This window comes from Electrophorus electricus, chromosome 7, assembly GCF_013358815.1.
Source record: "Electrophorus electricus isolate fEleEle1 chromosome 7, fEleEle1.pri, whole genome shotgun sequence".
NCBI classification, from domain to species: Eukaryota; Metazoa; Chordata; class Actinopteri; order Gymnotiformes; family Gymnotidae; genus Electrophorus; species Electrophorus electricus.
The window spans coordinates 10,035,217-10,062,299 of record NC_049541.1 but is presented as its reverse complement, the minus strand read 5'-3'; the positions used below and the strand labels follow the sequence as shown (position 1 = coordinate 10,062,299).

Below are 27,083 nucleotides of genomic sequence, written 5' to 3'. Positions count from 1 at the left end.
AATCCATCAAATATCCATTTTAATTTTAATTAAAGGTCAGGAAGGCCAAGGCCTGGTCCGTGCTAGCAACAAACCAACACCACCCATATTAAATCAGGCTTCACTGTCTCGCTACCACTGGTCTTACCTCCTCAAGGGCCCCACTCGACAGCCTGTGGCCTGCCACGTTGATGACATCATCAGACCGCGCCATGATGTACAAAAATCCCTCCTCATCCATGTAACCAGCATCCATGGTGTCGTAGTAGCCCTGGAACAGGACAGCAGGAATCACACACACACACAGTGTGTAACCGTCAGAGCGAAGTCTAAACATCTCGTGTGATTTATGGGTTTAGACCAGGGGTCCAGAGTAATGACTGTGGTGGTTCTAGAGTACAGAAAGGATATGAAGGTGTGTGAGTTGCAAATCAAGCATGTACTCCACTGCAAAGTCAGTATGTGAATGTCAGAACATTGTCACAGAACTGTGAAAAGTCAGAAACAAATTATTTAACGTGATGTAGTGTTTCTTCTGTTTTTTTTTCCCTTTTGTTTTTACAGATGAATTAGATAACTGGTGGGCTTATTTTAATGAAATGATATGGGGCCCGTTTATGTAATATTAGTCTACCCGACGTTCACCACCAGGTGGCGACTTCTAACCTCCAAACCGAATACAACCAGTGATAAGACCAGAAAAATTAAAAAGCTCAGAATTTCATCCTTTATTCCCGGCTGTTTATTCGTTTGTTTGTTTGTTTAAACAATAACTTTGTTACTTTAATACTCTCTGAAAACAACCTTTCCAGCATGGTTACTGCCCTTTCTCCAGAACCTGAACTTCAGTAATTCATCAGCTTGCTACAGATATGCCTTTAATCAACTTCATACTACATTGTTTTACTACTTTGACATCCAAAAACTGCACAGGTATACTGTCCTACTTCTGGACATTTATCGCTTCACCTTTCAGCCTGGCACAACAAAACATTCTCTTAATTCGACTGCTTTACCACAGACTGTCACACTGGCCTCATTCAATCAGTAAATTAATTAAGTCAAGGAAACTCATTTGAAGCTTCAACTTTATCGCATGACAAAGAATGTCACGACTGACTGAACTAACAGTATCGGGGGGCCTACATCAGCTTTAAAGGTTTTAGAACCCATTTGTTTGTGGAAGGCACTCTAGCACAGACGCCGATTCAACCCAGCAGGCCCGGGTGTGTAACAGCGAGGGAAAACCCAAATGTGTCGTGACCCGGTACTGGATACGAGGACCTTTGTTTAAACAGTGCGGGCATTTGCCAGCATTCAAAACTTACAGGGAACTTTGAGAAGTACAGGTCCCTGAACAGCTCCGGGTTCTGCCAGAGCGAAAGAGCTGCACCAGGAGGCAGAGGGAGCCTGGGAGAGAGAGAGAGAGAGAGAGAGAGAGAGAGAGAGAGAGAGAGAGAGAAAGAGAGGGAGGGAGAGGGAGAGGGGGATTAGCATTATTAGCGTGTTACTGAACAGTCAGCAGCTCCTGGACTCCCACCAAGCAAAGACATGCTGGTTCTTGTTCTCCAGGTCAAGGACTTCAGCGGCCACTGACGGTCACTCTGCACAAAACCCATGTTGTAATCTTCCAGAAAAAAGCCATTTATTACGAAACCAGGCACCTTTTACTCTAGGCAACAACACCCTAGGGCATTCGTTATTTTATGCTAGAATATGTAGAAAAAATTCAACAAAATATACATCCGGACTGAAATTCTGAAACTACATTTTATTGTGTTACTGCACCTATTGTGCTGTATAGCAGTGAGGTATGATGTCCATACAGTAAACATGACTACACTAGATGGGACAAGCATCCCAGAATCCCTACATGTAGAAGTCTGCAGAAATATACTAAATGTTCAAAGAAAAACAGCAACTAATGCATGTGGGGCAGAATTAGGCTGATTTGCATGGATTTCCCATTCATAAGTTCTCCCTGTCTAAAATAATGACAAATTGTCCTTGGAAAAGGAAACAGCACCTCTTGCTGCAAAATATCTGGCAACGTACACAGCAGTTGTATTTACCCTCAAGACCAAGAGGACAGTTGTGTAGGCTGCGCAAATATCCAAAACTGCGCAAATATCCAATAACAATTTCACTGGTTAATGCTTAAAGAGCCAGAGGGCATTCTATGCCCTATGTAACATTCTAATGTAATGTTACATTAGAAAAAGTGCACTGTTTTACAGTCCACTTCTGTTTATTAGACTGCGTACACTTGATTCAGTTCAGCAAATAAAGTAGCACCTTTTTACACAGACCACCATGCACTAGCTTTCGCTGAAGGAATAACGGGGGTCTTTCTGAACGTCTTTACCCAAGACAGATGAGAAATCAGAAACAACTATCAAGATTTGCAAAGCCACAGATCGCTGGGGGGGAAGAGGGCTCAAAACTCCCAGTCTTAATGCTGAGCCTTGTTAGCGAATTGGCTAAGAATTAGTGTGGAAATCATGTCATGTCATGTCATCTGCTGCTGTCCTGCTGCAGAGGAACAGGTGACGCAACAGCCAAATAAAAGGTGAGACACAACACACAGACCACACAGGCTATGGAACACACAGACCCAGTGGAGGTTAGAACTAAAGAACTAAACTCACTAGAGACCCACAGAGATTTCTACATAAAGAAGTACCGCTGGTCGTCTGTGTGTGTGTGTGTGTGTGTGTGTGTGTGTGTGTGTGTGTGTGTGTGTGTGTGTGTGTGTGAGTGAGTGAGAGAGAGACACACACTTACTTTACCACAATATTTCCCAACATCCTTGGCTTCATCGGTTGCAGTTCATCATCAACCACAGTCACTATATAAAAGAAAGACATCCAGATTCAAAGCTTTAGCTTATTAAATGACATTGTAAAACAACCAGGAGTCAAACTATGAATAACAGAACAAAAGCAAGCCAACAAGTAACTGGATTTAAGTGACTGAATTCAGAGGCCTGAATAATAAATACCATTGAGGATTCTCACCGTTGTAGCCTGGAACAGGTTTGCCTGCTGTTCCAGCAGGGGGCAACAGTGAGTTGCCCAGGCCAATACATGATGCAGAGATGGCAGAACCACTCTCTGCAGGAAACACAAGTAAGTGTTAGGAAAAACATGTACGTACACACACACACACACACACACACACACACACACACACACACACACACAGAGTCTGGAAAACAAAGTAAATGGGGGAATACGTTAAGGCTACTTTACATGTCACTTCTAATTTAGGGCTTAAAATAGACACAGGTCCATTCAGAGTTAGTTAGTATCGGTTCAGCGCACACACACACACACACACACACACACACACACACACACACACACACACACACACACACTGTTTGCAATATTGCTTAATCTACAAACGTACTTCACAGCACACTTCATTCTCAGAGAGAGAGAGAGAGAGGCTCTTTAATGAGATGGTCTATCTTAACTGCCATATGGGAAAGACACAGGAGGCTTAACACTGCACATCATACTACCAACAACACCACCTATCTGTCTGAAAAAACAAATTTTTAAATAAACAACAAATACAATGTGTAAAAGGTGTGGTGTCCAAGCCTAGACATTCTCTGTATTCCAAACGGCTCCTCACCACTAAAGCCTGAGAGGTAGTTATGAAGGTGTGATTCTGTTACCTGAGGCAACATGGCACCACACACAGTCATGTTACCCAGCAGGGGGGAACTCGCCCAGCGAGTTCTGAGTGAGTTTGTCTCCTGTGCCATTATGCTCTGTTGAGCGTCCACAAGAACAGAGCTGAAGCTCGACAAGGCTGACAAACAGGCACTGACACACACACACACACACACACACACACACACACACACACACACACACACACCCGCACACCCACCCACCCACACACACCCACAAACACACCCACACACACACGCAAAGCATGCACAGAGCGAGATCGCTTTTTACACGCCCGCCTGCTACATGGCCACACACACACTCCTCACTGGAAGCACGTCGGTTGCTCGGCAACAGCAATGACATCAGCAGCGCTGGTAGCTCACTTCACATCTCTGTGCAGCAGGAGGCACGGCTTAAAATAGAGGCCAGATGATGACCGGAGCACACGCGCCAGCGTCTCGCTCTGCCAGAGTGTGCAAGGGGGATGTAAGAAGTGTGTGTGTGTGCTCAGACTAGTGTATATACACATGACCATCAACCAGGGAAATTGGATAAGACTACATGAGTGGGCATGCACACATGTATACAGCCGATGAAGGACTTCTGTCCGAACCATAAGCAAAGCCTCTATTGGTGCACTCTCTGAAATCTTCAAATTTTCATTTTTTAAAAACCTTTCTGATTACTGAGGTGTTAGGTGCTGAGTTAAGCTTAGAAAAGTCATATTACACATATGCAGCCACATATACTGTATATACACATATGTGATATATACTGGACCCCGTGTCCTGACAAGGTATAGAAACATAACAGACCCAGTGTGTGTCTGTAAAAGCGTGGCTCCACACCCACAACTGGGGGCTAGTTTGTGTTCTAACGGCGGTCGTGGTGAGTGCAGTGTAATGCAGCCAAGCCCACATTGACACATCAGCTGTCTTAATGAAGTCAGGCCCTTCTGACTGAGTGCAGCTCAGCCTGGGCAAGTTCATAGACACACACAACCACAGACAGATGTCGCATTTTTTATATATATATATATATATATATATATATATATATATATATATATATATATATATATATATATATATATATTAATACACATTATATATGTATTTAAACCTACATATCTAGAGAGAGGCAGAGAAAGCGATTGCAGTGTTTGAAAGGTTAGAGCAGGATTCGCTGGCTCTCCCAGAGCAGGGAGAGAATAGAAAATCATGATGGTAATAAAATATTCACTGTAAGCATTAATACAGCAAAACACACGCGCACACACATGCACACAGGCCACTGCCACAGCGTACAACAATGCTCTCTGTCCGTAAATAATGGAATATCAATGCATGCAGAGTATCAGTGCGTATAGAGGACAGCCTCAGTGCACACCGTAGCTCAGTATGACACTAGAGAGTAGTTGCACTGCAGCAGTGTTGGTGGAATGCAATGTTAGCTACCGATTTTACTGTTGTTTTGGTGGGTGTTTTACATGTAAGATTTGACTGCATTAGAGAAAAAAATCTGCAAACTTATTAGATGTCAAGGAGGCATTTTTCTTTGTTTCCAGTCAACTTTTCGAAACAGTACTTTTGATAAATCAGCAACATCCGACAGAACTACCTCAAATTTCTTTGATGTGTAAATTTGGTGAATTGATTTTAATAACATATCCACCCAATAAACTTTCAAATGATATATTTCTGCCTTTAGGTTCTCTCTCTCCATCTCTATCTAGTATTGAAAGGCTGACATGAAACTCCAGAACAGGGAAATGATACCTGGATATGAGAGACAGAGGGAGGAGAGAGAAAGAGAGAGAGAGAGAGAGAGAGAGAGAGAGAGAGAGAGAGAGAAAGAAAGAATGGGGAAAGTAAGAGAAAGAGGGGGCTGTTAAAAAAATCTAATACTTTAATCTAAAGGGAAGGGTGTTTTTACACACACACACAGGTCTAAACTAATACCAATGTAAAGTTTAGAGAACTGAGAAAACTGCGAAGAGAGGAGAATAAGAAAGTAAAGAGAAAGAGGAAACCACAGAGAGATCCAGTAACTTTAACAGTGTCATTAAGTGAAAATAGCATTAACCTAATAGCTTGGCTATTTGCACAAGAAGGCTGTGTCTGCACACTACAGACAGGATGGGCTTGTCTTTGAGTGTCACTGACGCACTTTGACATGGACCAAATTCTGGACCAATGCTAATCCCAACCCTGTCTGCATATAGAGTAAAACACGTGCGTATGTCCATTTATGAATGCGTGCCTATGTTTCCCAGGAGCAGAAGTTATGGCTGCATTATGGACAGGTTGCAATGGTCTGGAGTCAGCAGATAAGACACTACTAATTTGCACCAACTCCGCCGATCACGTGCCGATAACACACCAATGAGATCTCAAACTTTCACATATGAAATTCGCCCTCAGAATCTTCCCGTGTAGATCGAGCAGGAACAGACTGATGAAACTGAAGACTCAGTAAATTAAGTTTGTCTTAAAGGTCCCCTATCATGGAAAACTAACCTTTCCTTACTTTATCGAGTTTTGAGTTGATGTGCAAATATTGTTAGTTTCAAAACACACTGTGCACCCTGATGTCCTCAGAATGGACTAATTTACATATCTCTGCCTATTCCTAGAGTACTTTAGCCCACCCACACACATTGCTGCTCTCAGATACATTTCGGCCCCGAGTGCTTTTTTAATGAGGCACAATAAGGGAAAACCGATAAAACTGAGCTCAATTTATCTTACATCTGTATTAAAGGTACAGTAAGAGAAAAGGCCTGTTGAATTCTAAGGGCCAGAGAGGGGCTGTAAAATGTTCATGTAAAAATGAATTATGAGTGCTTTTGGAACATAAAGCCACACACAATATAAGTAGACAGCAAGGAAAAATATAAAAAGAAAAAAATGTAGGATATAGGCACTTGAATATTTATTATTTTAGCAATAGATTTTTTGAGCTACTTTTAAATAGCGTTGCGGTTGCCATTATAGCAGTTTAGCACCAAATCCCTAACACTAAACTAATATTACATTTTGTTGGTTAATGTTAACATATAGCTAACCCTAGCTAGGTAAGAGCTTCTGGGTATGGAGCCTCTCACCCCTGCTGAGATAATTAGACTGTCTGGCTAAGTTCTAAATCTATGAGTCTGTATTGTGCACTGCAGAAATAAGGTATTGAAAAACTGAAATTAGCAGCATGTATTTACATTTACTACCTTCATCCAAAGGTATTTACAAATCTGACTGAACACAGCTTGAGCAAATGAGGGTTAAGGACCTTACTCAGAGGCCCAACAGCGGCAACGTGGTGGTGGGGTTTGAACCGGCAACCTTCAAGTCAAGTACCTTAACCACTGAGCTACCACTGCCCAACTAGGCAAGTAGGTAAATAAAGAAACAAAGATAAAGAAATATTAAAAAGGAAAAAGTCTGATACCTCCATGCTATTTTCTGTGTGGTTGAGTAATGTGTTGTCCTCTCTACTCTCGCTCCGACTTTACTTTCTTCAATAAAACACTTTATTACACCTTCCGACCAAATGATTAATGTGTCACAATAGAGAGAGCCATGCTTTAGCTTTGTTGTGCATCACAAAATTGAAATGTACTATTCATCACAGAGAGATTTGTAAGAACACGTGCATATGGAACAGAAACAATTTAACAGCACTCAGACGAGAACCGAAAACAGATGCTGGAGAGAATGCTTTGTGGTAAAGAATGATACTGTTCGTACTTAACAATGCCAAGCACGTTTATTGCTGAATACAGGTTATGGCCAAATCAGTATAATAAAACAATGTTACTATGTGAACTTAGTATAAGCAGTGCAAATGGTATTTCCATGTACATGGCAACATTATTTAAGGGTAAAGAGCGTCGGCCGTCATTTATACAAAGTGTCTGTGATATACCTCTGCTTACCATGTGGAATGTTCTAGTGTGAGTCTTCTTACACTTAGTGTAGATAGCATATGTCCAGCAATAAGCAGGTTAACAGTAGCTTTAACCACGCTAAAACCAACATGCACTCCCTGCTTTTACCATTTGCCCAATATCTGCTGCCATTAAAAAATCCATCAACCTCATCCTCCCAGTCTCAATAATCCCCCACCTTCTCCTCTCCACACCATGAGCCTGAAATCATGCAACTATAGGAGAAGGGTTTAAGAGTGTGTGTGTTTGTTTAACTCACCAGTCTGCCACCAGTGGTCTAGAACTGGGACATTAAAGCTCCGTTTTGCCCATTCTAGTGTCTCTAGGTCGCAGCGTTCTCCAGCCACAAATAAAACCCTGAGACTAGAAAAAGCAGAAAAGGAGAGTCACAGACTCCTTATAACATACTGCACAGACGCATTATAACATACCTCATTAACATACCACACAGACTCCTTATAACATACCTCATTATAACATACTGCAGACTCCTTATAACATACCTCATTATAACATACCGCAGACGCATTATAAAATACATTATAACATACTGCACAGACGCATTATAACATACCTCATTATAACATACCACACAGACGCATTATAACATACCTCATTAACATACCACACAGACTCCTTATAACCTACTGCACAGATTCCTTATAACGTACCTCATTATAACATACCAGATGCATTATAACATACCTCATTATAACATACCTCATTATAACATACCTCATAACATACCGCACAGACGCATTATAACATACCTCATTATAACATACCTCATTATAACATACTGCGCAGACACATTATAACATACTTCCTTATAACATACCTCATTATAACATTCTGCGCAGACACATTATAACATACTTCCTTATAACATACCTCATAACATACCGCAGACGCATTATAAAACATACCTCATAACATACCGCACAGACGCATTATAACATACCTCATTATAACATACCGCGGAGACGCATTATAACATACTTCCTTATAACATACCTCATAACATACCGCACAGACGCATTATAACATACCTCATTATAACATACCTCATTATAACATACTGCGCAGACACATTATAACATACTTCCTTATAACATACCTCATTATAACATACTGCGCAGACACATTATAACATACTTCCTTATAACATACCTCATTATAACATATTGCAGACTCATTATAACAGACCGCACAGACTCATTTAATATAGTGTGTATTGTAAACACTCGAACAGACAAAGAGAAAAAAAACTGTGGCTGTGATGAGACAATCATAAAGGTCAAAGTTATTGTTTTCACATTTATTTTTCACATATTGGATTGTAAATCCAAATAGAAAAGGTGTTGAAAGGAAAATTTGCCCTGAGACTATGAGATATTACTGTACTGAGAATATATCAAAATAGGCAGACACATACGAATAGACTGAAAGCATAAACAAAACGTGACAGCAACCAATGCTTATTTGGAATAAAACAGAAATGTTTATTAGTTTTATCATGAGTAGTGCAGTAAATATAACGAAAAGAAAAGATGAAAAAAAGCCCTTTATGCTCTCAGAACACAGAACACTGTCACCTGCAATTCCCTTGCTGTCCTGCAGAGGCGCTGTCTGGACCATGAAAGGTAACAGTGATGGAGGAATAGGCCCATAGCAAAGAGCGGCTTTCACCATGCAAACAAAGGCTACGCCTCCACCTAGGGTCAATGTCAGGGGTGGGTGGGTGTGTGTGTGTGTGTGTGTGTGTGTGTGTGTGTGTGTGTGTGTGTGTGTGTGTGTGTGTGTGTGTGTGTGTGTGTGTGTGTTAGATTCCAAATGCGTTCACTCAGAGCAGCCACAGTGGATATGACACATTTGTATCCCTCGTTATTTTTCTTATGTGCATACCTGTACATTTTGCTCATACTGTTGCATTTGGTATTTATTATTTCCCTTTTTAAATGCTTTGTACAATCAGAATACAAGAGGCAGGCACCGTACATGCAGGTAATAACCTTCGTAGTCATGGAGACGGTTTTATGTATATCCGGGGGTGTCCCAAAACAACATAACCCATTTTACAAGCACATGCTGCAGAGGCTGGACACACTGGTTCTGTGGTTAACAGAGGCACAAGGCTAACAGGCTGGAGGCTGTGGACAAGGCGAAAAGTCCAAAAACACTCATTGTTTACATACCAGCATTTTCTTGAGTGCATCATGCAAATTGCTTGTAAGAGATATGCTCTCTCTCTCTCTCTCTCTCTATATATATATATATATATATATATATATATATATATATATATATATATATATATATATATATATATATATATATAGAGAGAGAGAGAGAGAGAGAGAGAGAGAGAGAGAGAGAGAGTGAGTGTGTCTGTGTGTGTGTATGTGCGCGTGTGTGTGCGCGCTGGCTGGCCTTTTCTGTATTTCTGTATATGTTTGTGCTCTGGTCTCATCACAGCATCTCTGCTGGCTGGTTCTCTGGGCTGGAAGGCGCTCTAGTGGGGTCACGCCGTGCTCAAAGAGCTCCACTCCAGCCCTGCACACGTCCTCTTAGGCCCGTCCCACCCTGATCTGTTCCCTGACGGTGGAGGATTCAGGGCCACCAACTCTGAGATATTCTACTGCACAGTGACACAGCAGTAAAGACACTCAGCAACAGATATCCATCCACACTATAAGAACAAAAGTATTCGCACATTACATGCACATTACCCCTACAGGAGCGTCCCATTCAGAATCCATAGGCGTTAATATGGAGGTCCGTTTCCCCCCCGCTGCAGCTATAATAACCTTTACTTTTCTGAGAAGAAAAAAGTATTAGTGAGGTCAGACACTGATACTGGAAGAAAGCACCTGGCTTGCAATCTCTGATGCAATCGCTGATGTTAAAGCCAGAGGAGGTTTGGGACACTAGTTTTTGGGTCAGCAGGGTGTTGGTGAACTCGCTCTGGAACTTTGCGTGGTCTTTTGCTTCATTGCAGAGGTTCCTAAACGCTTCTCATTTTCAATACACCCCCCAGAGTTGATCATGAAATATGTAGGAGGTAAGAAATTTCACTAACTTCTTTTAACAGAGGCATCATGTTACAAGTATCAAGATTGAATTCAGTGAGCTCTGTAGAATGACCTATTCTTTCACAAACGTAAAGGCAGACTGCATGGCTGGGACCATGATCTTATAAACCCGTGGCAACGGCACTGAATAAATTCAGTGATTAATATGTGTGTGTCAAAGCCGTGCAATGTTTTGGTACTCATGCCTAATCTGAGATTTACAATAACTAAAGTAGTTAATGGCAACCAGGTGAATGCTTTTACTTTTTAACATGTCATTTACATTCAATGTAAAAATATAATACCTTATAACAAAACACTTCATTAAGGAAAGGCTTTGACTCACAGGTAAAAACATGCCGTGTTTAAAATACAGTTTATTGTGTTCTGAGGCCACTGATGATATGCTGCAGTCTCCTGGGTACTCCTTATTAGAGATTAGAGAATATGGCAGTCTGATGTGGCATCAGACGTGTTGTTTGAAGGTGAAGGCACATTGCACCAGGATTTCGGAACTGACACTAAACAATCCAAAGGTTGGCTGCGTGCATGACTTTTGGGAAGCCTCTAGTGCTCAGTGCTCTGGTTCAGCGCTAACGTTAGAGTAGAGAACTTACAGGAGAACATTGGTGTTGTGCTAAATATGTGAACATGTGGAAGCTTTACATTGAGGGTGTGAGTGCAGGTTAGCGAACGAACAGAAGCCCTTGGAGCAACAGCAGAAATGGCTCTGATCGTATGGATTATGGCACACGTACCCACATGGAGGGTATTCTTCATAAAAACAGTAACCAGGGGGTGGGGCATGGGTGTGGTTACCTGTAGAGGGGAGTGGTTACCTGTGAAGGGGGAGTGGTTACCTATAGAGGGGGAGTGGTTACCTGGTGAGGACAGACAGACAGATGCCTCTTAAGGAGAGTGGTTACCTGTAGAGCTGAGATTTACCTGCTAAGGTTGTACCGTCTCCCGTGGGAGGCTTTTGGGTCTTGCTGCCGGATTGCTCTGATAGCGGTCGGGGCAGTAAACACAGAAACTGTTCCATGCTCAGACATGACACGGAAAAATGCGCCTGGATCCGGAGTCCCCACGGGTTTTCCCTGCAGACACACACACATTGCTACACACACAGATATGGGTGTAAACAGCAGCTTGGCATATTTTAATTTTAAGAAATCCACAACTTTAATTCAGGCCAAGCTCCTTATTAGCACAAATGATGCTTGATTAGCCTCTAAAACCCTTTAAACTATGTAACCATGTAACTATGTCACTGATATTGGCGTGACGGAGGAATTTTATAGTACCTTAGCAAGTTCCCGTGTCACAGCTTGGTTGAGCAGACCTGGGTGAACTCTGACCTCCCTTCCCACTAAACAAAGCCTTCCTACTTCCCATGAAGACAAAGTGAACAAAAGCCGAATCCTCTACCCATTGCAGAGTAAAACTCGTACGGGAGTGCAAACCACGTGTGTGGGTACGCATGATTAAAAACACGAATGGAAGGTGATGTACTACCATCAATAATAGATGAGACTAAAGGTCTGAGAGACAGCCTGGAGGGAAACAGCAGATTAGCATGAGCTAATCAGTTCTCCCCTGCCCTCCAGAAACTGATCAGTCCAAAAGAAGCCACAGGCAGGTCTATCACCACCAAGCCAGAAGCCAAACCGAGCTGGCCAACAAGAGCCAACGGACTCCGCTCTCTACACTGGGAATTCTCCTAAAGAACGCGGGGGGCTGGATATTTTTTTTTAACAGTTTGCCCCAGTCTTTTTTTGGTGGGCTGCAAATGAACCGATCGCTCCCTCGTTCAGCGCAGAGGAGCTGGAAGGTCACTCACAGCGGCAGTGCCTGGCCGCCCCCCCACGGTTCATCTCTGTAATCCGACGGCAGGACGCGATCTACGGTTCAAACACACACAACATGCGCAGGGAAAAAAAACCCTAAAAAAACAACGTACTTCGTAGAGCACCGTGGTGTTGCCATGGAGAAGCGGAGCATAGCAGATGTAGGAGTGGCCTACCACCCAGCCCAGATCAGAGGCAGCCCACCATACCTGGGAGAGACACACAGAAAGAAAGACTAATTGCATCATCACAGTGTGTGGCAGAGCTCTTTAATTAGCTGGTCGGCCTCTACTGCCATATGGAAGAGACATGGGTGGCGTATGACGACATGTGACTGGTACGAGAAGTCAAACGCTGCCGTTATCCAGCTAGAACTGCGCTACTCATGTGCTGCTATGGCTTACCTCACCAGGATTCAGGCCATAGACATTAGACATGGTCCAGTTCAACATCACGGCATATCCTCCTGTGTCTCTAACGACCCCCTAGACGCAAACAGGGAGAAAGAGAGAGAGAGAGACAGAGAGAGAGAGACAGAGAGAGAGAGAGAGAGAGAGAGAGAGAGAGAGAGGGAGAAACAGTGAGGGAGAAAGAGAGAGAGAGACAGAGAGAGAGAGAGAGAGAGAGAGAGAGAGAGAGAGAGAGAGAGAGAGAGAGAGAGAGAGAGAGAGAGAGAGACAGAGGGAGAAACAGTGAGGGAGAAAGAGAGAGAGAGAGAGAGAGTGAGTCAGAGAAAGGAAAAACAGGGAAGGAAAGGGGAGGATACAGAATGAGAAGGAAGGAAAGAAGAAAAAAAGACAGACAGAAAGAAAAAAGAAAAAGAAAAGGAAATGTGAAAGAGAAATAAAGAGACTTTCTTTAGAAATTCAAAGCCATACCACACATCACTGTTGGTAAATGGCTTCCTAACTGTGCGCTTGTGGCAAGTCTGCTACAGGCAAAACAACATCAAACAAATAGAGGTATGATTTATTCACGCCAAAGGGACGAAGGGAGTAGCGCTCTGGACTCATATATGCAAGAGATATTTTGTGTTCAGGTTCAGTAAATAACCGTACCTGTGTGCTGATTGCCACTGGGGCTATATATCCCACAGGAGATTGAGTGTGTTTGTGTCTGAGTGAGAGAAACAGAGAGAGAGAGAGAGAGAGAGAGAGAGAGAGAGAGGGACAGAGGGAGAGAGAAATCTTAGGGGAGCAAGAGAGCGAAATCTAGAAAATTAGAGACAGCACACGAGACAAAGAAAGTGTGAGAGTGAGAGAGAGAACAAGCGATAGAAAGCTAGAGAGACAGAAAAAGATGAAAAGATAAAGAAGACAGTGAGAGACAGCAGTGTGGGGGTGGGGGATCTAATGAGAGTGATAGCTGCTAGGGTGGGGTAAGCAGAAGCCACATCATCCACCCCTCAACAGCTTCCCTGCCCTCCACCGCACGTGCCCCGCCCAGGGCAGTCGACAGCTCCATGCCCCGTACCAGTGAGCTAGCGGTCAGGACACCAAACCCGACATGGTCACGTATTTGGCACTTGGACGTTGGATCCACAGCTGTGTTAGGCTTCGCGGGTGTTCCAGTGTGTGTACCTTAGGGCTCCCGGTGGTACCTGACGTGTACAGCACGTAGAGGGGATGGTCTGCCGGGACAGACACACAGTCGTGGGGGCGGGCCACTGCCAGCTCCTCCTCCCAGTCCAGCGCTACATCTGGGGACATGGACACCTTCTCCTGCAGGAGAAAAGAAACAGGACCTGGGACAGCAGCTAGAGACGAGCTGTAGTATACGTCACCCTACGTGCAAATGTTTCTACTGAAACCTCTGGGCAGAATAGCAGATACCGAGTGGGAATGAGCATGAATCCCACACAAGGATCGCAGAACAGAAGTAAAAACACAGATATCACCAAGTAGATGGACACGCTCACAGCTAAAATATACACGTGGGCGTTGGTGAGCAGATGATGGCGCAGTTTGGAAAGGTCAGGAGCTCTGCTGATATTTTTACTCGAAGATACGTTTTTGGCGCTATTCAGAAAAAAGGCACTGGATGTTTGTATGAAAATGTAATGTTTACCTCTGGAACTTTCTGTGTTATTATCTACAGGTAAATGGCTAAAAACGTGCATCAATACACATCGGTACACAGGGAAGAACATTGTTGACAGGCCTAGCACCGCCAACAGGGGTCACTGGACACCCTCAGAGATGGAGATGGTAGACGTGAGGGGCGAGATTCTCTCAACTGTGAAAGAAGGCATAACTACGTTATTGAGGTCAGTTAAAGACTGCCTTCACTCACCAACTCGTCTAGAAGTAGCCCGACTACAAGAAAAATGTCTTGATATGGAGGGGCAAATGAGATCGAATATTCACATGTTAAATGTCACAGAGAGTCCAGACTGGATTTCTATTTCTTGGTGCCAGGCTGAGCTAACGAAGATGCATTTCTTTGCTACACAATGGTCTTCTCTCTTTAAATGCAAATGTATCTTGGTTTATTCAGTGACCTTAAATGGCAAATGTACATCTAAAATCACAGACTTCTTGGCTGCCAGGTAAGATCTGGGAGCTGGAATATATCTGTAAACCATCCAGTAAAAAGAGTTCCATCCTACTTGAAACAGCTTGGGGTAGGAATCCTTTCAACAGGAAACACATCTGCAGACACCTGATCACTTCAGATTGCGAGGTGAGTGGGTCAGTTATACCACTCCACTTTTAGTGCAAAATCAAGGGGAACAGCAATACACACTAACAAAACTGGATCCTGTGGACGTGTGGAGGCCGATGATTATCTTGCCCTTTTTAAATCAGCTAATTCAGTCAAACTTTGGCGTAACTGATGTATGGCGCTTCTGTAACCATATATCGTGGAACTATACATGTTCATAAAACATACTGTCGTATAAATGGCTTTTTTTGATAAAAACCTTCTATCCTTGGTTACCGACTGTGAGTATCATGCCATTGTGATATCCGTTCATTAGCATTGCCCCATTAGCAATGACTTAATGTATACCAATCCTCTAGAAAGACAAGAATCCAGCTGAATGTGGCTCTTATTGTCCAATCTCACTCCTTAATGCAGATTGGAAAACACTGGCTAAAATGCTCTTAGGCTGGAACATATCTTACCCATAGTCATATCTGATTTATCAAACATAGGCAATTGCACTTCAATACACGTCGGTTATTCAACATTTTTTATCGTCCCACACTGCCTGACGTCTCGGAGATGATCCTTTTTTTCCCTCAATGTTTTCACTTTGGAACATGGCACAAGGCAAGCGTGTCCTCCGTCACATCGTTTGCCTTGGCCAGTGAACCACTGGCCTACATACATAAAGGAGGACTAAAGCACAACGTCCCTTTGTGTGCAGACCTGCTTTCGTACCAGTCTGAACCCTGAGCTAGTCAACCGAAGCTACTTCACACACTGACCAGCTTTGGGAAAGTATCTGGATACAAAGTTAACCCAGAGAAGAGTGAACTCATGTCCATACATCAGGTGATCCATTCAGCTACACTGAGTCTGTTCCCATTCAACGTAAATACTAAGAAGTTTAAGTTTATGGATCTTTATGAAGCCAATTTCCCCCTCTCATAACCAGCCTGAAACAAAACCTTGAGTGATGGAATCTATGTCCTTTATCCTTAGAGTGAATATTATTAAAATGAATGTAACACTTACATTTCTATTTTTGTTCCAAAACATTCCAATATTTTTAACAAAATCCTTTTTTAAGCACATTGATAAATTGATTATTGAGTTCATATGGAATTAAAAAACAAACAAACTAGAATTCGTAAAGGAAAGCTGCAAAGACACTGATTACACAGTGGTCTGTCACTGCCAAATCTTCAATATTGTTATTGGGCCTGTAATATACAGTCACTGTTATACTGGATCACCATGTAACATAACTGTATATCTGTATATATATATATTTATATTCAATTACCTTGTTACACAACAACTGTAGATATGTTATTATACGAAATGGATCTGTACATTCTGTAGATTGTGTACATATATACCCAACCATATACATTGTACATTGTGTATATAATCATAATATACATATATTGTACATACATTGTTAATATATTTTGTACAGACATAGAATATATATATTTATCTTGCATATATATATTTCACATATAGAGAATATCTATATTTCTCTATGCACCCCTGTTTTCTTTTCCTCAGTTTGGACAGAGCACTCTCCACCATTTCACTGCGAGTTATACTGTGTATGACTATGTATGTGACGAATAAACCAAACTTGAACTTGAAACTTGAACTGGATCGACTCCCCAAATGACCAAGAGAAACCCAAGTGGTTATTTTTGGGAAGAGAATCATGTAGTTCTGTTTCCCTACATGCTTTGCTCTGTTCAAATGTCCCTGTGCCTGTGCCTATCTGCATATACGATCAATTCATTTGTGAATTTTGTGAACACTCCTTTAAAATGTAGACACAATTTAAATACGCTTTCTAACATAAGGAACATCCAGTACATGCTCCCACAGATAGAAATCCCATGTTCATTTCCTCAGTCATTGGCAGGACCTTTATAGAATATGCAAACAAGGGGTTTTCCACAGTAAAGGATTTCTTTATGGATAACAATTTTGTTTCATTTGAATAGCTCAGCAAAATCTGGACTATTCCCCAGATACGGTCTTTGATATTTGCAGCTCCGTAGTTTCATTTCATCACATTACTCCCAATTTCCCACCTTACCATCTAAAGCTCTTCTGGATGCTATTCTTGAAATGAGCCCGAACTCTCTATATTTCATTCAGAAAGTCTGGAGACTCTAAATGTATTAAAATAACAGCTGGAGGACGTAGATATACAGAATCTTGTCTGGGGAATCATGGTTTACCTAGAACACATGACTCTGCCAAAGACATATTGTGATGCAGTTCAAGACTGTCCACCATCTACACTGGTCCAAAGTAAAACTCGCAAACTTTTCACCAAAAACTGACCCCACGTGACAGGTGCAGAACAGAAACAGCCACCCTGTCACACGTGGTAGTCACGCCACAAAATGACTTTTTTTTGGGAATCAATGTTCACTTTCCTCTCAATTTTGGAAACCCTCTCCACTGGTGGCCATATTTGGAGTGATGTCACAGGCGGGATAACTTGGTGCTGCTTAAATGGTATGATAAGTCCTAAGACCTTCTTTTATTCACGGGGTTAAAGATCCAACGTACTAAATCCGCTACACTAACAGATGATGGTGCAAGATTTTACTCTGTCTGGCAGCCTGTCAGAAAAATGTGGAAAATGTGTATGTGTAAGTATGTGGAAAAAATGGACTCTGTACATACTGGATTATAAGACCTTATGAGCACTATACGTTCTGCTGTTATTACCACTGTTGTGATCCTTATTGTCACTGAACTCAGCTACTTTTATTTGTCTGCCTGTTGAAACGCTACGGCTCTGTTACTGTGATGATGTTGGGGTGCAGGGGGGTTCTGATCTGATATGATCTGATTTTTCCCCCCCATATATGTGTGTGTGTGTGTGTGTGTGTGTGTGTGTGTCATGGAACGCTCACCTCTCACTGGTCACATGGTACGGCCGGCCGTGTGCAGTAGGAGTGTCTTGTTTGTCTTGATTGTAATCACACCTACATGTTTGCACACACCTGCACCCAGTTAGTGTTGTTCTGTGTTTATGTATTTAAACCCCTGTTGGTGTGTGATGTCATTGCCTCTGTTCACTTTGCCTTTGTTAGTGTTCGCATTGTCAACACCCGTGTTATATTTAAGTGCCACTGTGTATGTATGTCAATAAACGTCCATCTCCGTCGAGGGAGTCTGTACATCCTGCTCCGCACCCTTTGGCACACAGGCCGTTTTTTGTTGTTTTTTTCTCCCCACAACTGAAACCTGCTCCATCAGTCTTACAGACTTACAGTGTACTGCATCACAAATCTTCACTCTCTTAAAATATTAAAAGACAGTAAAAATTCAGGCTGAAGCCAGATAAAACTTCCTCACTCTGAGGACAGGCATCTGGAGTGATGTGCTGTCACTGAGCTCAGGAAGAGCTTGAGAAGGGAGGCCGAATTTGCGTGCTCTGCAGCTGCCTGCAAATTCGATTTCTGCCTGGTTTTTGGGACTTGTTTCAGATTTCTGATACAGGGGTTGTGCTTCTCTCCTGCATTCATGTGTGTGCACACTCACACAAACACACACACACACACACACACACACACACACACACACACACACACACACAGGCCCTCGAGTCCCTTCTCCACCTCCACATCACAAAAGGAACTTCTTCCAACGGTTTCCATGACAACACAGGAAGTAGCTGTTTGAGCATTTTCCTGAGTTACATAATTACCATAACAAGTGTGTGTAATACATGCAACACCAGCAAAATAAACAGTTCAGCTGATCCAACTACCATAAACACTTTAAGCCATTTTACAAAAGGAACAAACAAACGAGTACCAGGATATCACAAACCAAGTGAGAGCAGCACACTTTCACCTCAGCGTTTTGGTTGAGAGGTGCTTTAGACTCAGCTCAGGGTCCAGCGGTGACTGGCTGAAGTGGCTGTGTTAGCATAATTGGCGAGTGGCAGAAGGCGGAAATTGACTGGCTCCCATTAACACGGCTCAGCCTGTCTCACTGCCAGCCCCCTGAGGATCCAGCGCACCAGACCAGCAGAAGAAGGCACTTATGCACTTTTATTCCACCCCAGCGTCAGCGGCGGAAACTAATTAAAGCTAGCCGCTTTTCCCCCGTTGTTTCACTGGCGTGTAATCAGACCTCCCTTGTAATGGGGCTCCAGATAAGCAGTGCATGTGACAAATAAAACATATCTTTTTGCGCTTAAACTGCAGATATGAGTCGAGTAAAAGTACTTGCTGCTGCTGATGTACTACACCAACTCCCAGCATGCACAGGTACGCTCCATGTCGGACTCAAACGTCCAAGATGCGCATTCTCTCAAAACCCATGGATGAAAAAAAAACAAAAAAAACAAGGGGCACTCGTGACAAATCACACAAGCGTGATTGGTTAGCCTGTGACAGAGCGTAAAAAAAATAAGACCAAAGCTGGAGATTCCAACGAACTTCGCCTGTCCGCAAAACGATAGGCTTACGCCCAAAGTCTGGGGCGTACAGCCTGCAGAGACCGCAAGTCGTGAGTTTTCTCACCATGCCAGGCCGGCTGTAGACGAGGACCTTCTGAGGTCGGTGGCTGCTGAGCTGAAGAGCTTTCTCCACAAGGGGGATGTACTCCACTCTCCGGCCAGGCTCAATGCCGAACGACGCCGTCACCAGAAGCTTGGGCTACCACAAAATATTTTTCATATTATACGTGCACATCCAGTCGCAATATACCGTACCATCCGTGCAAGGTACAGTGGTACATCAATAGATCGGCCTGTGTTACCTTAATCAAATGTAATTATGTATTTGTTTAAAACAGGACTTTCTTGATTCAGAAGCTCCCCCCCTACCCCAAAACATTAACAGGGAACATCTGAAACCAGTCAGGATGCCCAACCTGCACGGGAAGTACAGCCTTCGACAATAATGACATTATACAGGCCAATATGTCAAGAGCAGTTAAGATCTGGGCTAACGTGCAACCTCGTGATCCTTCCACTGAGTGTGTATAAGGTAAGCAATCCTAATCAGCATTATTCTCCCAGTACCAGTGCTGCAGACCTCACACACACACACACACACACACACACACACACACACACACACACACACACACACACACACACACACACACACACACACCACCTTTTGTGTTCCATCAGCTTCAACCTGATTCCGTTCCATTAGCCAACTCTCGCACTCCTCGTGATCTTAGGAAATGTGTGCTAGATCTCTCCTGTCCTGAATCAAAAGCTTTTCACAGTGGTTGCAGTAGTTGACCTCATGCTGTGCACATTCAGTGTTGTGCCTTTGCCCGTTCCGTCATGCTCGGCTGACCTTGGCATGGGTGATGCGGACAGCGAGCTCTCTGGAAGCGAAGCCCCCGAAGATGAGACTGTGAGGGGCACCGATGCGGGCACAGGCCAGCATAGTGTACATGGCCTGGGGCACCATGGGCATGTAGATCACCACCACGTCTCCCCTCTTCACGCCATGCTTCACCAGGACCCCTGCTAGCCTGGACACCTGCATGCGTGCACACGCACACGCACACACACACACACACACACACACACACACACACACACACACACGTTCTGGTGAAGCAGGAGCAGCTCCAGATGCTAGCATGAGCACGACATGGGTCTCATATGGACCCCTAACTAAAACGATTCCTCTGTCGCTCCAAAGCTAGTTTGTTCAGTTTTCAAGAAGCGTGTTAAAGCGTGTTCCTTTTTTTTTAAGCTCAGGTGCAGTTCCTAATTTAAAAGAACTTGCTGCTGCAGCACTAGAAACAGACAAGAAAGTAACAGCTGTTCAAATGCTTTAACAGAGCACTACACACTCGTGCGCAGTAGAAGGTGAAAGTGGAGCTTCAGTGTGAAGCGCACTCCCGAGGTCTGTGCCTCTCGGCACTCTACCTGATCTTGCACCTCCCTGTAAGTGATGACGCGTTTGGTGCCAGTGACGGGGCTGTCGTGTATGATGGCCGGCTGCTCACCCCTGCCCGTCTCTACGTGACGATCCACTGCGTTGTAGCACATGTTCAGCTCTCCCCCCACAAACCTGATTAAATATGCGAGTGGTGGAATGATTATACAGTCATTCACATTACTTTCACGCAACTCTGGCTTGGAGATCTACCGCCCTGCGAGGTCCACCCTCAAGCCATTGCACCTGCTCACTCTTATTATTTTAAATGCATTTTTGCCTCCTGATCATATGAGACAAAAACAAATGACGTAAAGACATGCGGGCATATTCCCAGGGCTCTGTGGAGGAGTGGTCATTGCTGTTCCTGGAACAGCCTGGGAAGAGCCATACCCTCCAGTCAAACCTACAGAGCTCCTAACTGAAGTTTATTACCCAAATGCAGAAGGTTTTACCCTCAGCTGCCAGGAGAGCCACTCTACCCTGCTAGACTGGAGAACTACATATCCACAGCAGAAATCTTAGCGGACCCGTCACTAAACAAACGGCGCTCTTACCATTTGGGAAAGATCAGGTCCGTGCTGTCGAGCGCTCGTGTCCACGGCTCGAACCACGCAACGCCTCGCGCCGCATCTGCCCAGAAGTTCGCGGGCTGGTCTCGTGCTTTGCAGAACGCTTCGTCGCGCGTGTACTTTACTGAGAGTGCACGCGAAAACGAGTTTCTGGCGTTTGTTCTAAACGCCAAAAACTCGCGCGGACCCGCGAGAGCAGCTACACTCAAACGCCTGGGTTTCACCTTCGCCCCTCCCGTCGTCGGGTTAAGTTTAGGCTGTGAGAAACTCCGAACAAATTTGCTTACAGCAGGGGTTTGAAAGATTCGCATTTCGCGCCTGGATGATGGTTTTGCTTTGTCAGAGAAACCGCAAAAGCCGAATACTGCACATACAGCAACTTTCCCAACCTCAAAAATGGCTGATCTGGATCGTATTTGAGGAAACGGCCAGAACGCGAACTCTGTGAACTCTGAACTGGATATAAAATCGCTTTGCCTTTTTTTTTTAACGCGATCAATAAACATTTGTGGTTTCATAGTGTTCTGTAGCCTCAGTCATGATGTTACAGTTGTAAAGAACCTAAACAATGCCTATTCCACATAGTTATGATAACACATAACGTAATCTGGCCTTTGTTTTACATTTGATGTTACAGAGGTTTACTTGGATTTGTTCATTGCAAATCATTTGACTTTTTCCAATATCCTCCCCTCAAGAAATGCTGCAACATTACCATTTTTTCCCTTCTGTTCAGAGTACATAGATAGGACTACTTAGCTGCACAAAACACCACATCATTTGTGAACACTCCAGACAACTTGTGATTCCACACTGAGATTCAGCAGTTTCCTGACTTCATGAAATGACATTTTACATCTTATCTGTACCAGAGGCTTTAAACCTTATAAATGTCTCTCTTCTAAAGTGTTTTTTTTCCCCCTTTCCCAACAGTTTGCTAGGCATCATGACAACAGAGCACAGAGGTGGGCAATCTGCACTCTGCCACCTTTGGTCTGGGACCCAGGCTTTACTTTGTAATAGTATTGCACACACCACAGAGACCTGAGAGAAGCTCCACAAAGTGCATCCAGTACAGTATAACCACTCCTTCAATGTAGGAGAATCTACTCAGTCCCGTGCACCTCAGGTCCCCGGATAAAAGGGGACAGGCCATAGATGGGAATGGTGGCATTATCATTTTTACTCCTTTTGACCAAATCCTTCACTTACATTGCCCCACTAGTTCCTTGTGTGCTTTGATCTGCAGGAGCTGTCACTGGCATCATGCGGTGCTGTCTTAAACTTTGGACAGGAACTGCAGCGTGGCTCAGGCACAGCTGCCTCCGTGCCTATTCCAATTCATTACAGTCATCCTCCAGTTGGCAGCAATTACCCCACTCGCCGCTGACTTTGGACCTACCTAAACATACCCCTGCTACCTGGAAAGTGATTGAGCTGTTCATCAATCCCATTGGCTGTATAAGGCTGACGTAATTTACAGATTGCCAGAGCACTGTTCTCCGTTATGGTCTCTGGAGCAATCATTGCTACTTGCTTTATTCTGTGAGCACAGTGCAGCCGCAGCCTGATCTAGGGTGAGTTCCGTGGAGCTGGTTGAAATCAATGCAGAATGAGCTGCATTCTGAGTGTACACACATCAGACATCGGTAGGTCGGCACTGTTCCTTTATTTGCCTGCAAAAGCTCGGTGTGTCATCACTTGCATGTGCTGGCGCAGAATGTCTTGAAAGGCTTATGAAAGTGGGATGCTATTACCGATCGCGTCCAGAAGAAAGCAAGCGCTGTTAGGACAAGTCCAGCCTGCATCATCTCCCCAGAGAGTGCCACAGGTGTCCGGATCACACGGAGTACCGTGTATTTGTAGTTCTTGCATCACATGCTCTCAGACCTTACTGCGTGAGCCGCATCCAGCACTTTCATCTTACAAGGCAACGTGAGGTGTTGCCACAGAGATGATATATTCCTCATGATGCTGCAAAATTGCACATCGAGAACCTTTGGAACCTGAGTGCCTGTCTACTCATTTGTCAGATTTCAGGAGCCCCTAATTTTACCGAGCCCAGATATTTGCAGAATTTTTAGTACTTTCCTATCCTCCTTCTCTCTGTATTTACCTCTTCTGTCACTGTTTCTCTTTCTCATCCCTATTAGTCTGGCCTGACACTTCCGGTCCACCAGATGTGTGAGAGCTTGTGCCCAATTTCTCCACAGCCTCCACTAAAGCTAAAATGGAGCTAAAATGTGAAGAGCATTGGGTAACCCCCCCTCTACTGCTCCCGTGCCTTCTCCATGCTCTCTAACCCCTGCTGAGCTTGGTATTCTATAGTGGAGTAAGTAGAAGCTGGCAGGCTACCAGTCCACCACGCTGCAAGGAGCAGAGTAATGGGCTACGAGAGGAGAGAAATGCAGCAGCCACGCAACAGCACGCCGCATTCCGCTAAACCCAACAGGGTTTGTCGGCTAATTCCGTCAATAAGTGCGTCATCACCACATTTTGCACGGGATGAAATCCCGCTTGACTGTTTGGAGAAAGAGTGTGGAATAGCTGTTCACCGTAGCCTTTACATTCTGTGACGCTGGAGACATTGACAGCAGTCACTCTTTCAGTATTTTTACAAGCAATGAATTAACCAACTAATTAAAAAAAAAAAACAAAAAAAAACAAGAGCAATAAACAGTATTCCTGCATATACTTTTGACCAGTCTCTGAAATCTGAGCTCAATGGCAACTGTGAAATTGTTCCTTGACTAAGGCTTTAATAGATTAACTTTAATTTCTGCAGTGTATGTAAACTTCGGGTAAGATGTGTATGTGTATGATAAAATACATCTAGACAAAGTGAATCCGTTGATGTTCCAGCAGTATTACTGCAGCATATGCACGTAAAAGTACATTATTGTTCTTTTATTATTATGCCCCCTCCCCCCGAGATGTCCAGTTGAGACGTGCGCTTGTCAAGAGTCAAGCAGCATCAGTGCGTGCTGCCCTCAGCAAGGAGGAAGAAACAAAAGCAGGATGCCACCTGCTCGCGCAGCGCGAAGGGCAGCTGCCACACTGGCCTCTCACCCCATCTCCGCTTCCTACGAGGGAGCCGGTGCTTTCAGCGCTCATCTCGTCGTCACGCACGCTCCTCTCGCATGTCCACCCCACGCGCTTATCCACGACTCCCAGAACCTCCGGCCGATAAAAATGACCATCATTATTATGATTGGTTTGGGATTATCTTTTTTTGATGGACAGTCTGGTTTCACTGTGGATGCTGTTCCGTATTGGACCAGTGGCAGAAGAACGAGATGCAGATGTAATAGAACTACTCGAACTACTACAAAATCAGTTTTTGCTGTGGGTTACATTTTTACAAATCAAAGGTACTAAAATCCAAAAAGATGGTCCTGAAAAAAACTGTTTACAACTGTTTACTGAATTACAAGTCTGTGGCATAAACCAATCTTCCACAGATACTCAGCTTTGCTCTATCTTCTGGACATTCGGTCAACAAGATGAATTTGACTAACCTTTCCTTCAAGGTAGCTCGTGCATTCATTCCCTCTGCTCTCTAAGACACTGATCCATTCACTCCCACCTTTGTCTTTTAATCCCACTCCATTTTTTAGCGCAGATTTTTTTTCTCCACGACACTGTGCCCCATATGGTCACAGAAGCGTAATCTCCTCATGCCCTCATTCTCTGTAGCTTTTAGCCCGTCTGTCCATGTCACTTACAGGCACTTCACATCTGTTGGCTACTAAGAGACAGAGACATGTCAGTGCAGTTTACCCCGGGGCTAAACCGGGTGCCCACTTTATAATCAATCAGAACCTCACACTTAATAGACATTAAAAACTCTGCAGCTACACCTGTTAGGCTCTGACAATAGTGTAGCAGAAATTAAGCTCTGAGTGTGCGTGTGTGATTTTCTGTGTTGTAATGAGTCAGGATTAAGCTCACTCTTCCAGTGTGTATGTTCCCTTTACAGAACTCACTTGGGGCCAAAAACTATTATTTCATTTCCGAAAACCCTAGAAAGGTTCATTTCTGTGATTAAAAAAAAATAAATAAATAAAATAAAATATATATATATATATATATATATATATATATATATATATATATATATATATATATATATATATATATATATATATATATATATATATATATAATATGTGGCCAGAGAAACTAAAATTACTTTAGCTTACAACTAACCCTACATAAAGCAAATCTGTGCTAAGTGTTAGAGATGTTATGCATTGCTGGCATTGTCAGAAACACAAGTGCACCATGTTGTGTCTTGCCCCTTGAGTCCTGCGTTCGATTCTCCATCCATCAGTAGCTGTGGGCCCACGCCGACGTAGCTGGTGGGATAAGTACAGGGTGAGAAGTCCTTCTACCCTTTCCTGTTGATTCAGAGTGATGCTAGCAGGTCTGTTAGATCATGGGCACAACTGAGCTGTGCTAGGTGCCCTGCTCTTACAATCCACATCTTAAACAGATGTGACGATATACGCAAGTAGTATGTACTAGTGCACATGCTTCCAGAACGGTAGCTATTGTGTGATGTGAAGGATGGGACGGAAAGTGGAAGCTGGCTACGACTAACGGTGACAGACAAACACGGTACATTTTAAAAGGTATATTTTTACAATTTAAAGGCTCATCCACTGACTGCAACGCGCAGCCGACGGAAAGGTGCGAGTGCATGTGGTGGGGGTCACAGTGGCGCCACCGTAGAGGCACTTTGCGGAGAGGCTAGAAGGAGTACCCCTCTTCCTCCCCGACTGGCATGCGCTGTGCTCATGTGAAGGTGCACCAGGTGTGGTATTCATAGTAACATTCAGAATTCACAGTATTCATTCATAATCTTCCAGGCATTTCCCCTGAGGCCTGAAATAAAGGGGGGAGGTCAGGGACGGAGCAGGTTGTGGGTTGGTGCTGTACCGTGATGTCGATAAACATGGGCATTACCGTGTAAGACCTCCAGGCAACGGAGTTCACCAACGTTCAGACGGCGATTGCAATTCGTGCTTAAGATCTTAGTCAACTCTTCAATCGATCGGCTATCACGTTAATGCTGTGATTGCCTTTGAAGCTTTTTTTTTTTTTTTTGGTCCGTTCACCCTTTATTCACCGATTTACTGATGCTCCCGATTTAGATTTAGATTTAACGCGGCAGGGCTAAGCTCTGGGCAGGCTGGAGCGCCGGCAAAACCGGAGAGATCTTCCTCGCTCGCTTTGCAACCACTCCCGCCGCGCGGCTCGCCGCGCGCACACTCCCGCTCGCTCGCGCAGCCCGTGCAGCCTCCCCGGTGCTGCAGCTTCAGAAAGCCGCACGCTCTCCAGCAGCAGCAGCAGCAGCAGTCATGGCGACAGTCGTCCAGCCGCTTACCCTGGACCGAGGTGAGA

At 43.9% G+C, this 27,083-nt stretch overlaps 2 protein-coding genes across 4 annotated transcripts in view; one reads left to right on the top strand and one right to left on the bottom strand.

Annotated features, from left to right (window-relative positions):
* Positions 1 to 22,105, bottom strand: part of acss3 (acyl-CoA synthetase short chain family member 3) — a 25,730-nt gene extending 3,625 nt beyond the window's left edge. Inside the window, exons 1-13 of one of the 3 annotated variants that reach the window (XM_026997617.2) lie at positions 21,663 to 22,105; positions 21,096 to 21,240; positions 20,512 to 20,700; positions 19,720 to 19,854; positions 14,107 to 14,247; positions 12,931 to 13,011; positions 12,640 to 12,735; positions 11,625 to 11,776; positions 7,868 to 7,971; positions 2,997 to 3,092; positions 2,764 to 2,827; positions 1,308 to 1,389; positions 128 to 250 (exon numbers count right to left, since the gene is read on the bottom strand). In XM_026997617.2, coding sequence (XP_026853418.2) covers positions 128 to 250; positions 1,308 to 1,389; positions 2,764 to 2,827; positions 2,997 to 3,092; positions 7,868 to 7,971; positions 11,625 to 11,776; positions 12,640 to 12,735; positions 12,931 to 13,011; positions 14,107 to 14,247; positions 19,720 to 19,854; positions 20,512 to 20,700; positions 21,096 to 21,240; positions 21,663 to 21,988 — 1,734 coding nt within the window. In that variant the 5' untranslated portion in view covers positions 21,989 to 22,105. Of the gene's footprint in view, positions 1 to 127; positions 251 to 1,307; positions 1,390 to 2,763; positions 2,828 to 2,996; positions 3,093 to 7,867; positions 7,972 to 11,624; positions 11,777 to 12,639; positions 12,736 to 12,930; positions 13,012 to 14,106; positions 14,248 to 19,719; positions 19,855 to 20,511; positions 20,701 to 21,095; positions 21,241 to 21,662 lie in introns of those variants that run through there. The other 2 variants (XM_026997618.2, XM_035528383.1) reach the window with 2 other exon arrangements.
* A 4,653-nt stretch (positions 22,106 to 26,758) lies between these two features.
* The window catches only part of lin7a (lin-7 homolog A (C. elegans)), a 29,955-nt gene continuing 29,630 nt past the window's right edge, over positions 26,759 to 27,083 (top strand). Inside the window, exon 1 of the mRNA XM_035528517.1 lies at positions 26,759 to 27,077. Coding sequence (XP_035384410.1) covers positions 27,041 to 27,077 — 37 coding nt within the window. The 5' untranslated portion in view covers positions 26,759 to 27,040. The remainder of the gene's footprint in view (positions 27,078 to 27,083) is intronic.